This window comes from Rhinoraja longicauda, chromosome 39, assembly GCF_053455715.1.
Source record: "Rhinoraja longicauda isolate Sanriku21f chromosome 39, sRhiLon1.1, whole genome shotgun sequence".
NCBI lineage: Eukaryota > Metazoa > Chordata > Chondrichthyes > Rajiformes > Arhynchobatidae > Rhinoraja > Rhinoraja longicauda.
In genome coordinates this window covers 16,955,257-16,972,728 of record NC_135991.1, presented here as the reverse complement: position 1 = coordinate 16,972,728, position 17,472 = coordinate 16,955,257, and the positions used below count along the sequence as shown (strand labels likewise).

Sequence of the window (17,472 nt, the reverse complement as noted above, 5' to 3'; positions counted from 1 at the left end):
TTTCCCAACATGAAAATTCACTTAATTACCCCTTTCTGTCCAAAATACCCCTTTTAGGGGGGAAAACCCCTTTAAACTCCATTCCCCACTTTAAAAGACACCCTTAACTTCCTCTCCCAGCAGAGAAAAACAAATTTTAAGCCCCTTTTCCAGCAGAAATACCCATTTTAAACCCCATTTCCAGCAAAAAATAACAGAACTCAATTTCACTTAATTCCTTTTCTGTCCAAAATACCCCATTTAGGGGGAAAAACTCCCTTTAAACGCCATTCCCCACTTTAAAAGAAACCCTTAACTTCCAGCAGAGAAAAACCATGTTAAAGCCCTTTTTCCAGCAGAAATACCCATTTTAAACCCCATTTCCAGCAAAAAATAACTGAACTCAATTTCACTTAATTCCCCTTTTCTGTCCAAAATACCCCTTTTAGGGGGGAAACCCCCTTTAAACTCCATTCCCCACTTTAAAAGACACCCTTAACTTCCTCTCCCAGCAGAGAAAAACCATGTTAAACCCCTTTTTCCAGCAGAAATATCCATTTTAAACTCCTTTTCCCAACATGAAAATTCACTTAATTACCCCTTTCTGTCCAAAATACCCCATTTAGGGGGAAAACCCCCTTTAAACTCCATTCCCCACTTTAAAAGACACCCTTAACTTCCTCTCCCAGCAGAGAAAAACCAAGTTAAACCCCTTTTTCCAGCAGAAATACCCATTTTAAACTCCATTTCCCAACATGAAAATTCACTTAATTACCCCTTTCTGTCCAAAATACCCCATTTAGGGGGAAAACCCCCTTTAAACTCCATTCCCCACTTTAAAAGACACCCTTAACTTCCTCTCCCAGCAGAGAAAAAAACATTTTAAACCCAATTTCCAGCGAAACAACAACTTTTAACTCAATTTCACTTAATTCCCTTTTTCTGTCCAAAATGCCCCATTTAGGGGGAAAAACCCCTTTAAACTCCATCCCCCCAACAATATTATCCCCATTTCAGGCAGAAAAACCCTTTTAATTCCACCTTTTAACCACCAGAGACAAGACCCTCCCCCTTTGAATGGAGGGGATTGGGGAGGGCTAGGAGGGAGGCGAGGGGCCGAGTGGTGGTGGGCGAGGAGCGGCCGAGCGGGCGGAGGTCCCCCCTTTATCCGCGGCTCCGTCCTCGGCGACAGCCCGGGCCGCACAGGAAGTGCCCGCCGCCTCCCCGCTTTTATATCCCTTCCTGCTTCCCCCACATCCCGCCCCTTCCGCCGCTCCCGATTGGCCGCTCGTGACGTCACGCCAGCCGTCCATTGGCCCGCGCCGCCGCCCGTCACCCGCCTCCTGATCCCGCCCCCCCGGAAGTCGCGCCGTCTCCTCCGCCATTGGCCGCCGCGGCTGTCCGTCACCGAACCCGGAAGAAGTCCCGCCTGAGGATTGACCAAGAGTTGTCCACCTCCATCCAATTCTCTTCTTTCCACCTATTCCTCCATTTTTCTCTCTATTTAACCATCTATTGCTCCATTTATCCATCTTCCCCCATCCATTCATCCCTCTCCTTGTACAAAACATGGAAAACAGGTGCAGGAGGAGGCCATTCAGCCCTTCAAGCCAGCACCGGCATCCAATTGATGATCAATTTCCACCTATTCCTCCATTTTTCTCTCTATTTAACCATCTATTGCTCCATTTATCCATCTTCCCCCATCCATTCATCCCTCTCCTTGTACAAAACATGGAAAACAGGTGCAGGAGGAGGCCATTCAGCCCTTCAAGCCAGCACCGGCATCCAATTGATGATCAATTTCCACCTATTCCTCCATTTTTCTCTCTATTTAACCATCTATTGCTCCATTTATCCATCTTCCCCCATCCATTCATCCCTCTCCTTGTACAAAACATGGAAAACAGGTGCAGGAGGAGGCCATTCAGCCCTTCAAGCCAGCACCGGCATCCAATTGATGATCAATTTCCACCTATTCCTCCATTTTTCTCTCTATTTAAACATCTATTGCTCCATTTATCCATCTTCCCCCATCCATTCATCCCTCTCCTTGTACAAAACATGGAAAACAGGTGCAGGAGGAGGCCATTCGGCCCTTCGAGCCAACACCTCCATCCAATTGATGATCAATTTCCGCCTATTACCCAATTTTCCTCTCTATTTAACAATCTATTGCCCCATTTATCCATCTTCCCCCATTCATTCATCCATCTCCTTGTACAAAACATGGAAAATTGGTGCAGGAGGAGGCCATTCGGCCCTTCGAGCCAACACCGCCATCCAATTGATGATCAATTTCTGCCTATTACCCAATTTTCCTCTCTATTTAACAATCTATTGCCCCATTTATCCATCTTCCCCCATCCACTCATCCATCTCCTTGCACAAAACATGGTAGATGGGTGCAGGAGGAGGCCATTCGGCCCTTCGAGCCAACCCACTTCCATTATAGATGAGGTTCTCACTAGGGTCTCTTCTGTCCGCTCTTGCTCTCCCTTTCCCCATTCGTAACAAGGGCAGAATCCCCCTCGTTTGGGATTGGGAATGTGACCATCCGGCTCAGCAGGACCGGTTCATAGCAACTTATGGCCCTGGGGATGGAACTGTTCCCGAGTCTGGAGGTGCGAGCGTAGAAGGCCTTGTATCGTGTGAGGTTATCCACTTTGGTGGTAAGAGTATGAAGGCAGAGTATTATCTGAATGGTGTCAAGTTAGGAACAGGGGACGTTCAACGAGATCTGGGTGTCCTAGTGCATCAGTCACTGAAAGGAAGCATGCAGGTACAGCAGGCAGTGAAGAAAGCCAATGGCATGTTGGCCTTCATAACTAGAGGGGTTGAGTATAGGAGCAAAGAGGTCCTTCTGCAGTTGTACAGGGCCCTAGTGAGACCGCACCTGGAGTACTGTGTGCAGTTTTGGTCTCCTAATTTGAGGAAGGACGTCCTAGTTTGACTTTAGGAGCAAGGAGGTCCTTCTTCAGATGTACAAGGCCTTGGTTAGACCACACCTGGAGTTTTGATCTCCTAGTTTGAGGAAGGACCTCCTTGCTATGGAGTATAGGAGCAAAGAGGTCCTTCTGCAGTTGTACAGGGCCCTGGTGAGACCGCACCTGGAGTACTGTGCGCAGTTTTGGTCTCCAAATTTGAGGAAGGACGTCCTTGCTATTGAGGGCGTGCAGCGTAGGTTCACCAGGTTAATCCCCGGGATGGCGGGACTGTCGTACGTTGAAAGGCTGGAGCGACTGGGCTTGTATACACTGGAATTTAGAAGGATGAGAGGGGATCTTATCGAAACGTATAAGATTATTAAGGGGTTGGACACGTTAGAGGCAGGAAACATGTTCCCAATGTTGGGGGAGTCCAGAACCAGGGGCCACACACAGTTTAAGAAATAAGGGGTCGGCCATTTAGAACGGAAACGTTTCCAGTTGTGAATCTGTGGGATTAATTCTCTGCCTCGGAGGGCAGTGGAGGCCAATTCTCTGAATGCATTCAAGAGAGAGCTGGATAGAGCTCTTAAGGATAGGAGCTCGAGATAGAGCTCTCAAGAGAGAACTAGAGAGAGAGCTAGATAGAGCTCTTAAGGATAGGAGCTCGAGATAGAGCTCTCAAGAGAGAACTAGAGAGAGCTAGATAGAGCTCTTAAGGATAGGAGCTCGAGATAGAGCTCTCAAGAGAGAACGAGAGAGTCAAGAGAGAGCTAAATAGAGCTCTTAAGGATAGAGGAGTCAGGGGAGAAGGCAGGAACGGGGCACTGATTGAGAATGATCAGCCGTGATCACATTGAATGGCGGTGCGTACAGGCTCGAAGGGCCGAATGGCCTCCTCCTGCACCTGTTGTCCAAGGCCTTAGATCTGGCCCTGGTGTCTGGACAACAGCCTCCTCTTGAATGTCACACAAACACTAAGGAGCTGATTGTGGACTTTGGAAGGGCTGGACATCCAAGGACGTACGTACGTACGTACGTACACCCCACTGGAGATAGATGGGTCTACTGTGGATAGATAGGGTGAGCAGGTTTAAATACCTGGGAGTCCACATCACAGAGGGTCTGACGTGGACAACGCACATTGTCCCACTGGTGGACGACGTCTCTACCACCTTAGACAGCTGAGGGAACTCAGAGAGTGTCTCTGGGGATCCTTCATTGCTTCTACTCTGGGGGCTGTGGAGACCATCTTATCCAGGAACATCTCAGTCTGGTTTGGGAATGGACTCCCTGGACTTGGTGCTGGAGGGACCGACCGACCGACCGACCGGCAGTGACAATGTCCTCCTCCACTATCGCCCCTGAGTACCGGCACACCACAGGGCCTGTGTTCCCAGCCCAGTGCTCTACTCCCTCTTCACTACACCACTGCGTTCCTCCATTCGACGCCGACGCCATGGTCAAGTTTGCTAGACGACACGACGGTGATCGGGTCGATTAGTTTTCCCCCCTAAATGGGGTATTTTGGACAGAAAAGGGGAATTAAGTGGATTTTCATGTTGAGAAATTGGACTTAAAATGGGTATTTCTACTGGAAATGGGGTTTTAAATGTCTTTTTTCTGCTGGGAGAGGAAGTTAGGGGTGTCTTTTAAAGTGGGGAATTGAGTTTTTCCCCCTAAATGGGGTATTTCGGACAGAAAAGGGGAATTAAGTGGATTTTCATGTTGGGAAATGGGACTTAAAATGGGTATTTCTGCTGGAAAAGTGGGTTTAAATGGGTTTTTTCTCTGCTGGGAGATGTTAATGGGTTTTTTTCTGCTGGGAGACGAAGTTAGGGGTGTCTTTTAAAGTGGGGAATGGAGTTTAAAGGGGGTTTTCCCCCCTAAATGGGGTATTTTGGACAGAAAAGGGGAATTAAGTGGATTTCCATGTTGGGAAATGGGACTTAAAATGGGTATTTCTGCTGGAAAGGGGGGTTTAAATGTCTTTTTTCTGCTGGGAGAGGAAGTTAGGGGTGTCTTTTAAAGTGGGCAATTGAGTTTTTCCCCCTAAATGGGGTATTTCGGACAGAAAAGGGGAATTAAGTGGATTTTCATGTTGGGAAATGGGACTTAAAATGGGTATTTCTGCTGGAAAAGTGGGTTTAAATGGGCTTTTTCTCTGCTGGGAGATGTTAATGGGTTTTTTTCTGCTGGGAGATGAAGTTAGGGGTGTCTTTTAAAGTGGGGAATGGAGTTTAAAGGGGGTTTTCCCCCCTAAATGGGGTATTTTGGACAGAAAAGGGGAATTAAGTGAATTTTCATGTTGGGAAATGGGACTTAAAATGGGTATTTCTGCTGGAAAAGTGGGTTTAAATGGTTTTTTTCTGCTGGGAGAGGACGTTAGGGGTGTCTTTTAAAGTGGGGAATTGAGTTTTCCCCCTAAATGGGGTATTTTGGACAGAAAAGGGGAATTAAGTGGATTTTCATGTTGGGAAATGGGACTTAAAATGGGTATTTCTGCTGGAAAAGTGGGTTTTTTCTCTGCTGGGAGATGTTAATGGTTTTTTTTCTGCTGGGAGACGAAGTTAGGGGTGTCTTTTAAAGTGGGGAATGGAGTTTAAAGGGCGTTTTCCCCCCTAAATGGGGTATTTTGGACAGAAAAGGGAAATTAAGTGAATTTTCATGTTGGGAAATGGGACTTAAAATGGGTATTTCTGCTGGAAATGTGGGTTTAAATGGTTTTTTTCTGCTGGGAGACGAAGTTAGGGGTGTCTTTTAAAGTGGATAATGGAGTTTTTCCCCCTAAATGGGGTATTTCGGACAGAAAAGGGGAATTAAGTGGATTTTCATGTTGGGAAATGGGACTTAAAATGGGTATTTCTGCTGGAAAAGTGGGTTTAAATGGTTTTTTCTCTGCTGGGAGATGTTAGTGGGTTTTTTTCTGCTGGGAGAGGAAGTTAGGGGTGTCTTTTAAAGTGGGAAATGGAGTTTAATGGGGTTTTCCCCCTAAATGGGGTATTTTGGACAGAAAAGGGGAATTAAGTGGATTTTCATGTTGGGAAATGGGACTTAAAATGGGTATTTCTGCTGGAAATGGGGTTTTAAATGTCTTTTTTCTGCTGGGAGAGGAAGTTAGGGGTGTCTTTTAAAGTGGGCAATTGAGTTTTTCCCCCTAAATGGGGTATTTTGGACAGAAAAGGGGAATTAAGTGGATTTTCATGTTGGGAAATGGGACTTAAAATGGGTATTTCTGCTGGAAAGGGGGGTTTAAATGTTTTTTTCTCTGCTGGGAGATGTTAAGGGTGTCTTTTAAAGTGGGAAATTGAGTTTAAAAGGGTTTTTGTTTGAAAATGGGGGTATGTTTGGTAGAAAAAGGGAATTTTCTTGTTGGGAAATTGAGATTAAAAGGGTTTTTCGGCCTAAAATGGGGGTTAAAAGGGGTATTTTGGGCAGATTTTCACATTTTTTTGCTGGAAAAGGTTTTTTTTCCTGCTGGGAGAGGTTGTTAATTGTCTTTCTTTAGTGGGGAATTGAGTTTAAAAGGTTTTTATGCCTTAAACGGGGGGTTAAAAGGGGTATTTTGGGTGGAAAAGGGTATTTTTCTGCTTTAAAAAGGTGTAAAATGGGGGTTTTCTGGAAGTTAAGGGTTTATTTTCAAGTGGGAAATTGTTTAGAGGATGAGAAACGTATAAGATTATTAAAGGGTCGGACACGTTAGAGGCAGGAAACATGTTCCCAATGTTGGGGGAGTCCAGAACCAGAGGCCACAGTTTAAGAATAAGGGGTCGGCCATTGAGAACGGAGACGAGGAGAGACTTTTTCAGTTCACCCAACTCAACCCAACCCAACTTCCACCCAACTCAACTCAACCCAACCCAATCTCCACCCAACCCAACTCAACTTCCACCCAACCCAACCCAACCCAATCTCCACCCAACCCAACTCAACTCCACCCAACTCAACTCAATCCAACCCAATCTCCACCCAACCCAACCCCCACCCAACTCAACTCAACCCAATCTCCACCCAACCCAACTCAATCTCCACCCAACTCAACCCAATCTCCTCCCTACTCAACTCAACTTCCACCCAACTCAACTCAACTCAACCCAACCTCCACCCAACCAACTCAATCTCCACCCAACTCAACGCAATCCAACCCAATCTCCACCCAACCCAATTCAATCTCCACCCAACTCAACTCAATCCAACCCAATCTCCACCCAACTCAACCCAATGCAACCTCCAACCAACCCAACTTAATCTCCACCCAACTCAACTCAACCCAACCTCCACCCAACTTAACCCAACCCAATCTCCACCCAACCCAACTCAATCTCCACCCAACTCAACTCAATCTCCACCCAAACCAACCCCCACCCAACTCAACTCAACCCAACCCAATCTCCACCCAACCCAACCTCCACCCAACTCAACTCAACCCAATCTCCACCCACCCCAACTCAATCTCCACCCAACTCAACCCAATCTCCATCCCTACTCAACTAAATCTACACCCAACTCAACGCAATCCAACCCAATCTCCACCCAACCCAATTCAATCTCCACCCAACTCAACTCAATCCAACCCAATCTCCACCCAACTCAACCCAATGCAACCTCCACCCAACCCAACTTAATCTCCACCCAACTCAACTCAACCCAACCTCCACCCAACTTTTCCAGTTGTGAATCTGTGGGATTAATTCTCTGCCTCAGAGGGCAGTGGAGGCCAATTCTCCGAATGCATTCAAGAGAGAGCTGGATAGAGCTCTTAAGGATAGAGGAGTCAGGGGAGAAGGCAGGAACGGGGTACTGGTTGAGAACGATCAGCCGCGATCGCATTGAATGGCGGTGCGTACGGGCTCGAAGGGCCGAATGGCCTCCTCCTGCACCTGTTGTCGATTCTCTATCCATGTCAATACCCTGCCCCCAATACCACGTGCTCTAATTTTGCCCACTAATCTCTTGTGTGGGACTTTTGTCAAAGGCTTTTTGAAAGTCTAGATACACCACATCCACCAGCTCTCCCTGATCCATGTTCTCCACAGATGCTGCCTGACCCGCTGAGTTACTCCAGCACTCTGTGAAACGCCACCTAACCCACCTCAATCTCCACCCAACTCAACCTCCACCCAACTCAACCCAATCTCCACCCAACTCAACTAAACCCACCTCAATCTCCACCCAACTCAACCTCCACCCAACTCAACCTCCACCCAACTCAACCCAATCTCCACCCAACTCAACCTCCACCCAACTCAACCCAACCCAATCTCCACCCAACTCAACCTCCACCCAACTCAACCCAACCCAATCTCCACCCAACTCAACCCAATCTCCACCCAACTCAACCTCCACCCACCTCAATCTCCACCCAACTCAACCTCCACCCAACTCAACCCAACCCAATCTCCACCCAACTCAACCTCCACCCAACTCAACCTCCACCCAACTAAACCCAATCTCCACCCAACTCAACTAAACCCACCTCAATCTCCACCCAACTCAACCCAATCTCCACCCAACTCAACTAAACCAAACCCAATCTCCACCCATTCCTTCTCTCCACAGATGCTGCCTGACCCGCTGAGTTACTCCAGCACTCTGTGAAACGCCACCTAACTCAACCCAACCTCCACCCAACCCAACTCAATCTCAACCCAACCCAGTCTCCACCCAACTCAACTAAACCCAACTCAATCTCCACCCAACTAAACTGAATCTCCACCCAACCCAATCTCCACCCAACTCAATCTCTACCCAACCCAACCAAACTCAACCCAATCACCACCCATTCCTTCTCTCCACAGATGCTGCCTGACCCGCTGAGTTACTCCAGCACTCCGTGAAACGCCACCTAACTCAACCCAACCTCCACCCAACCCAACTCAATCTCCACCCAACACAGTCCCCACCCAACTCAACCAAACCCACCCAACCTCCACCCAACCCAACCCAGTCCCCACCCAACTCAACCAAACCCACCCAACCTCCACCCAACCCAACCCAATCTCCACCCAACTCAATCTCCACCCAACTCAACCAAACCCAACTCAATCTCCACCCAACTCAATCTCCACCCAACTCAACCAAACCCAACTCAATCTCTACCCAACTCAATCTCCACCTCATCCCAACCAAACTCAATCTCCACTCAACTCAACCCAACCCCCACCCATTCCTTCTCTCCACAGATGCTGCCTGACCCGCTGAGTTACTCCAGCACTCTGTGAAACGTCACTTAACCCAACCCAACCCAACCTCCACCCAACCCAACCTCCACCCAACTCAACCTCAACCCAACCAAACCCAATCTCCACCCAACCTAACACCAACTCAATCTCCACTCAACTCAACCTCAACCCAACCAAACCCAATCTCCACTCAACTCAACCCAACCAAACCCAATCTCCACCCAACCCAACCTCCACCCAAACCCAACCTCCACCCAATCCTTCTCTCCACAGATGCTGCCTGACCCACTGAGTTACTCCAGCACTCTGTGAAACGTCACCTATCCCAACTCAATCTCCACCAACTGAACTCAACTCGAATCTCCACCCAACTCAACCCAACCAAACCCAACTCAACCAAACCCAACCTCCACCCAAACCCAACCTCCACCCAATCCTTCTCCCCACAGATGCTGCCTGACCCGCTGAGTTACTCCAGCACTCTGTGAAACGTCACCTAACTCAACCCAACCCAACCCAACTCAACCTCCACCCAACTCAACCCAACCCAATCTCCACCCAACTCAACTAAACCCACCTCAATCTCCACCCAACTAAACCCAATCTCCACCCAACTCAACTAAACCCAACTCAATCTCCACCCAACTAAACTGAATCTCAACCCAACCCAATCTCCACCCAACTCAATCTCTACCCAACCCAACCAAACTCAACCCAATCACCACCCATTCCTTCTCTCCACAGATGCTGCCTGACCCGCTGAGTTACTCCAGCACTCTGTGAAACGCCACCTAACTCAACCCAACCTCCACCCAACCCAACTCAATCTCAACCCAACCCAGTCCCCACCCAACTCAACCAAACCCACCCAACCTCCACCCAACCCAGTCCCCACCCAACTCAACCAAACCCACTCAACTCAACCCAACCCAACTCAATCTCCACCCAACTCAACCTCCACTCAACTCAACCAAACCCAACTCAATCTCCACCTCATCCCAACCAAACTCAATCTCAACTCAACTCAACCCAACCCCCACCCATTCCTTCTCTCCACAGATGCTGCCTGACCCGCTGAGTTACTCCAGCACTCTGTGAAACGTCACTTAACCCAACCCAACCTCCACCCAACCCAACCTCCACCCAACTCAACCCAACCAAACCCAATCTCCACCCAACCTAACCCAACTCAATCTCCTCAACCCAACCAAACCCAATCTCCACTCAACTCAACCCAACCAAACCCAATCTCCACCCAAACCCAACCTCCACCCAATCCTTCTCTCCACAGATGCTGCCTGACCCGCTGAGTTACTCCAGCACTCTGTGAAACATCACCTAACCCAACTCAATCTCCACCAACTGAACTCAATCTCCACCCAACCCAACTCAACTCGAATCTCCACCCAACTCAACCCAACCAAACCCAACTCAACCAAACCCAACCTCCACCCAACCCAACCTCCACCCAACTCAACTCAATCTCCACCCAACTCAACTCGAATCTCCACCCAACTCAACCCAACCAAACCCAACCCAACCAAACCCAACCTCCACCCAACCCAATCTCCACCCAACCCAATCTCCACCCAACTCAACTCAATCTCCACCCAACTCAATCTCCACCCAACTCAACCCAACCAAACCCAACTCAACCAAACCCAACCTCCACCCAACCCAATCTCCACCCAACTCAACTCAATCTCCACCCAACTCAACTCAATCTCCACCCAACTCAACTCAATCTCCACCCAACTCAACTCAACCTCCACCCAACTCAACTCAACTCAATCTCCACCCAACTCAATCTCCACCCAACTCAACTCAATCTCCACCCAACTCAACCCATCCAAACTCAACCCAATCACCACCCATTCCTTCTCTCCACAGATGCTGCCCGACCCGCTGAGTTACTCCAGCACTCTGTCGGTCTTCAGTATAAGCCAGCATCTGCAGTTCCTTACTTTGAGAGAGACAGAAAGAGAGTGAGAGATAGAGAGAGACACAGATAAGAGAGGGAGAGAGAGAAAGTTTTGAGAAACAGAGAGGGAGAGAGAGGGAGAGAGAGAGAGGGAGAGAGAGGGAGGGAGAGACACGGAGAGAGAGAGAGAGAGAGAGAGAAAGTTTTGAGAAAGAGAGGGAGAGAGAGAAAGTTTGGAGAAAGAGAGAGAGAGACACAGAGAGAGAGAGAGAGAGAGAGAAAGTTTTAAGAGAGGGAGAGAGAGAAAGTTTTGAGAAACAGAGAGGGAGAGAGAGGGAGGGAGGGAGAGAGAGAGAGAAACAGAGAGGGAGAAAGAGGGAGGGAGGGAGAGAGAGAGAGAGAGAGAGAGAGAGAAAGTTTGGAGAAAGAGAGAGGGAGAGAGAAAGTTTTGAGAACGAGAGAGACACTGAGAGAGAGAGAGAGAGAAAGTTTTAAGAGAGGGAGAGAGAGAAAGTTTTGAGAAACAGAGAGGGAGAGAGAGAGAGAAAGTTTTGAGAAAGAGAGGGAGAGAGAGAAAGTTTGGAGAAAGAGAGAGAGAGAGAGAGGGGGAGAGAGAGAGAGAGAGGGAGACACGGAGAGAGAGAGAGAGAGAGAGAGAAAGTTTTGAGAAAGAGAGGGAGAGAGAGAAAGTTTGGAGAAAGAGAGAGAGAGAGACACAGAGAGAGAGAGAGAGAGAAAGTTTTGAGAAAGGGAGAGAGAGAGAGAGAGAGAGAGACACACACAGAGAGAGTAATAAGTAGTCGATGTAGACGTTGAGAATGTCAGATCAGACTTTATTCCAGTGTTCAGGTCTGTGTTGTACACTCACACATCTCTCTCTCTCTCTCCTCTCTCTCTCTCTCTCTCCGTCCTCTACGCCTCTCTCTCCCTCAGTCCTCCTCCTCATCATCCACAGCGCTAGCACCCCCCTGGCCCTTCTTGGCGTTCTTGCGCTTGACCCGTCCCGGTCGGCCCCCTCCGTACGGGGAGCGCAGGGAGAAGTCGATGTGTTTCTGGGAGTCCAGGCGCACGATGTAGGATGGGATGTTTACCACTTGCTTGCGTACCCTGGAGAGAGAGAGGGAGAGAGAGAGAGAGAGAGAGAGTCACAGATCAGAGACGTCACCTATCCATGTTCTCCACAGATGCTGCCTGACCCGCTGAGTTACTCCAGCACTCTGTGAAACGTCACCTAACTCAACTCAACCCAACCCAACCCATCCCAACCCAACCCAACCCAACCCATCCCAACTCAAACCAACCCATCCCAACTCAACCCAACCCATCCCAACCCATCCCAACTCAAACCAACCCATCCCAACTCAACCCAACACAACTCAACCCAAATCGCAACTCAACCCAACCCAACCCAACTCCCACCTATCCATGTTCCCCACAGATGCTGCCTGACCCGCTGAGTTACTCCAGCACTCTGTGAAATGTCACCTCAATCCAACCCAACCCAACCCAAACCAATCTCAACCCAACCCAACTCATATCAACCCAACCCAAACCATCCCGACTCAAATCAACCAAACCCAATCTCCACCCAACTCAACTCAACCTCCACCCAACTCAATTCAACTCAACCCAACTTCCACCCAACTCAATCTCCACCAACTCAACTCCACTCAACCCAACACAACTCAAATCAATCTCCACCCAACTCAATCCAATCTACACCCAACGAAACTCAACCCAACTCAAATCAACCCAACCCATCCCAATCGCCACCTATCCATGTTCCCCACAGATGCTGCCTGACCCGCTGAGTTACTCCAGCACTCTGTGAAACGTCACCTAACTCAACCAAACCCAACACAACTCAACCCAACACAACTCAAATCAACACAACCCAAATCAACCCAATCTCCACTCAACCCAACTCAACCACCACCCATTCCTTCTCTCCACAGATGCTGCCCGACCCGCTGAGTTATTCCAGCACTCTGTGAAACGTCACCTATCTCAACCCAACCCAAATCAAAACCCAACTCAAATCAACCCAATCAAACCCAACCCTAACCAAACTCAACCCAACCCAACACAACCCAACCATCACCTATCCATGTTCTCCACAGATGCTGCCTGACCCGCTGAGTTACTCCAGCACTCTGTGAAACGTCACATAACTCAACCCAACCCAACACAACACAACCCAACCAAACTCAACCCAACACCAACTCAACCCAACTTAAACCAACCCATCCCAAATCACCACCTATCCATGTTCTCCACAGATGCTGCCTGACCCAGAGTTACTCCAGCACTCTGTGAAACGTCACATAACTCAACCCAACCCAACTCAACACAACCCAACACAACCCAACCAAACTCAACCCAACACCAACCCATCCCAAATCACCACCTATCCATGTTCTCCACAGATACTGCCTGACCCACTGAGTTACTCCAGCACTCTGTGAAACGTCACCTAACCCAACCCAATCTCCACCCAACTCAACCCAATCTCCAACTCAATCTCCACCCAACTCAACTCAATCTCCACCCAACTCAACTCAATCTCCACCCAACTCAACCTCCACCCAACTCAACTCAATCTCCACCCAACTCAACCTCCACCCAACTCAACTCAATCTCCACCCAACTCAACTCCACTCAACCCAACTCAATCTCCACCAACTCAACCCAACCTACACCCAACGAAACTCAACCCAACTCAATCTCCACCCAACTGAACCCAATCACCACCCATTCCTTCTCTCCACAGATGCTGCCCGACCCGCTGAGTTACTCCAGCACTCTGTGAAACGTCACCCAACTCAACCCAACCCATCCCAATCACCACCTATCCATGTTCTCCACAGACGCTGCCTGACCCGCTGAGTTACTCCAGCACTCTGTGTCTTATCTCGGCTGTAAAGCAGCACCTGCAGTTGGTTCCTCCACCCCTCAGGTCTCGTTACCTTCTCTCTCCCCGTCGAGCGTACAGTGCTCCAGTGAGACCACCGAGGCAAGGTATACGGCAGATGCCGCATTGACCTCACTGAACAAGAGCCCTCCCCTGTCACGGGAAACATTCCCCACCCAGGGACTCAGGTTCTGTACAAAGATGAAAAACAGGCGTTCAATGTGTGTGTCACACACCTGGGAACTGTGTACCTGCGCTCCTAGATCCCTCTCTGCTCTACGACACTCCCTGTCTACCTGGGAACTGTGTACCTGCGCTCCTAGATCCCTCTCTGCTCTACGACACTCCCTGTCTACCTGGGAACTTCCTAGATCCCTCTCTGCTCTACGACACTCCCTGTCTACCTGGGAACTGTGTACCTGCGCTCCTAGATCCCTCTCTGCTCTACGACACTCCCTGTCTACCTGGGAACTGTGTACCTGCGCTCCTAGTTCCCTCTCTGCTCTACAACACACCTGGGAACTGTGTACCTGCGCTCCTAGATCCCTCTCTGCTCTACAACGCTCCCTGTCTACCTGGGAACTGTGTACCTGCGCTCCTAGATCCCTCTCTGCTCTACGACACTCCCTGTCTACCTGGGAACTGTGTACCTGCGCTCCTAGACCCCTCTCTGCTCTACGACACTCCCTGTCTACCTGGGAACTGTGTACCTGCGCTCCTAGATCCCTCTCTGCTCTACGACACTCCCTGTCTACCTGGGAACTGTGTACCTGCGCTCCTAGATCCCTCTCCGCTCTACAACACACCTGGGAACTGTGTACCTGCGCTCCTAGATCCCTCTCTGCTCTACGACACTCCCTGTCTACCTGGGAACTGTGTACCTGCGCTCCTAGATCCCTCTCTGCTCTACAACACTCCCTGTCTACCTGGGAACTGTGTACCTGCGCTCCTAGATCCCTCTCTGCTCTACAACACACCTGGGAACTGTGTACCTGCGCTCCTAGATCCCTCTCTGCTCTACGACACTCCCTGTCTACCTGGGGACTGTGTACCTGCGCTCCTAGATCCCTCTCTGCTCTACGACACACCTGGGAACTGTGTACCTGCGCTCCTAGATCCCTCTCTGCTCTACGACACTCCCTGTCTACCTGGGAACTGTGTACCTGCGCTCCTAGATCCCTTCAGCTTCGGTGTGAGATTGTAAATTGTCCCCCAGTGTGTGTGGGGATAGTGTTAGTGCGCGGGGATCGCTGGTCGGCGCGGACGGACGGACGGACTCGGTGGGGAAGGGGAGAGAGTGTTTGGGGCCTATTCCAAGATGGCCGACTTTCGCCTCCTATTCTAAGATGGCCGACTTTCGCCCCCTGTTCCAAGATGGCCGACTTTCACCCCCTTTTACCGCTCTCTGCGCGTCTCCGAACTCAACTAGTGCTTGAACGGACGGACTCGGTGGGGAATGGAGAGAGGGAGAGTTTGCCGTCTGTTCCAAGATGGCCGACTTGTGCCTCCTGTTCCAAGATGGCCGACTTTCCACACCCGTTCCAAGATGGCCGACTCCCGCCCACGCCTCCGAACTCAACCGGCGCGGAGACGGACGGACTCGGCGGGGAGACACTCCCTGTCTACCTGGGAACTTCCTAGATCCCTCTCTGCTCTACAACACTCCCTGTCTACCTGGGGACTGTGTACCTGCGCTCCTAGACCCCTCTCTGCTCTACGACACTCCCTGTCTACCTGGGGACTGTGTACCTGCGCTCCTAGACCCCTCTCTGCTCTACGACACTCCCTGTCTACCTGGGAACTGTGTACCTGCGCTCCTAGATCCCTCTCTGCTCTACAACACTCCCTGTCTACCTGGGAACTTCCTAGATCCCTCTCTGCTCTACGACACTCCCTGTCTACCTGGGAACTGTGTACCTGCGCTCCTAGATCCCTCTCTGCTCTACGACACTCCCTGTCTACCTGGGAACTGTGTACCTGCGCTCCTAGATCCCTCTCTGCTCTACAACACACCTGGGAACTGTGTACCTGCGCTCCTAGATCCCTCTCTGCTCTACGACACTCCCTGTCTACCTGGGAACTGTGTACCTGCGCTCCTAGATCCCTCTCTGCTCTACGACACTCCCTGTCTACCTGGGAACTGTGTACCTGCGCTCCTAGACCCCTCTCCGCTCTACGACACACCTGGGAACTGTGTACCTGCGCTCCCAGATCCCTCTCTGCTCTACGACACTCCCTGTCTACCTGGGAACTGTGTACCTGCGCTCCTAGATCCCTTCAGCTTCGGTGTGAGATTGTAAATTGTCCCCCAGTGTGTGTGGGATAGTGTTAGTGCGCGGGGATCGCTGGTCGGCGCGGACGGACGGACGGACTCGGTGGGGAAGGGGAGAGAGTGTTTGGGGCCTATTCCAAGATGGCCGACTTTCGCCTCCTATTCTAAGATGGCCGACTTTCGCCCCCTGTTCCAAGATGGCCGACTTTCACCCCCTTTTACCGCTCTCTGCGCGTCTCCGAACTCAACTAGTGCTTGAACGGACGGACTCGGTGGGGAATGGAGAGAGGGAGAGTTTGCCGTCTGTTCCAAGATGGCCGACTTGTGCCTCCTGTTCCAAGATGGCCGACTTTCCACACCCGTTCCAAGATGGCCGACTCCCGCCCACGCCTCCGAACTCAACCGGCGCGGAGACGGACGGACTCGGCGGGGAGTTAGAGAGTTTGCGGCCTGTTCCAAGATGGCCGACTTTCCCCTCCTGTTCCAAGATGGCCGACTTCCGCCCACTTTTTCCCGCTCTGCGCGCCTCCGAGCTCGACTGGCGGGCGAACGGACGGGCGATCGTCGGTGCGACGAGCCCCATCTTCTCCCCCCATCGCCCCCCCAAGCCCCTCCCCTCGCCCCCAAGCCCCTCCCCTAGCCCCCCACCTGATGTGGCGTTGGCGAATCAGGACGCGGGCGTGGTGGATAGACTTGGCCAAGCCCAGCTTGAAGACCTGCGTCTGCAAACGTCGCTCGAGGAAGTCCTCGATCTTCAGGCCCAGGATGTAGTCGAGCTTCATCTTGCTCTCGTCAAGGACTCCGATACGAACCAGACGCCGGAGTAGGGCGTTCCCTGGAGGATGGAGAGAGAGAGAGGGGTAAGGAGAGGGCGCAGAGAGAGAGAGGATGGAGAGAGAGGAGAGGGGGAATGAGGAACGGTCAAAGATAGAGAGGATGGTGAGTGGAGAGAGGAACGGTCAGTGAGAGAGAGAGAGAGAGAGAGAGAGAGAGAGAGAGAGAGAGAGAGCAAGTCTCAGACCACGTTGTGTCAACAGCAGAGTCTGACAGGGATAACAAGAGTCATCACTGACCTGCAGGGAGAGAGAGAGAGAGAGAGAGAGGTTATAGAGGGGGGGAGAGAGAGAGAGAGAGGGGAGAGAGAAGGGGGAGAGAGAGAGAATATTAGACAAGTTAGAGAGTGATAGAGAGAGAGGGGGGGAGTGAGAGGGGGGAGGAGAGAGAGAAAGAGGGGGAGAGAGAAAGTTTTGGAAAGTTTGAGAGAGTGGGAGAGAGAGGGG

The 17,472-nt window shown here is 50.6% G+C and overlaps 1 protein-coding gene across 1 annotated transcript; it reads right to left on the bottom strand.

The window, feature by feature from the left end:
• Positions 1–11,826: 11,826 nt before the first annotated feature.
• Positions 11,827–17,022, bottom strand: rps9 (ribosomal protein S9). Its single transcript, XM_078430315.1, has 2 exons — positions 16,841–17,022; positions 11,827–12,116 (listed from the first exon to the last, which is right to left on the bottom strand). Exons 1-2 carry the CDS (start codon positions 16,972–16,974, stop codon positions 11,939–11,941), a joined length of 312 nt encoding a protein of 103 aa, XP_078286441.1. The 5' UTR covers positions 16,975–17,022; the 3' UTR covers positions 11,827–11,938.
• Between the last annotated feature and the right edge of the window lie 450 nt (positions 17,023–17,472).

Coding starts and splice junctions, on each gene's coding strand:
- rps9 (XM_078430315.1), bottom strand. CDS start 16,974: ATGAAGCTCGACTACATCCTGGGCCTGAAGATCGAGGACTTCCTCGAG. Junction 12,117..16,840: donor ATTCGCCAACGCCACATCAG/GTGGGGGGCTAG, acceptor CTCTCTCTCCAG/GGTACGCAAGCAAGTGGTAA.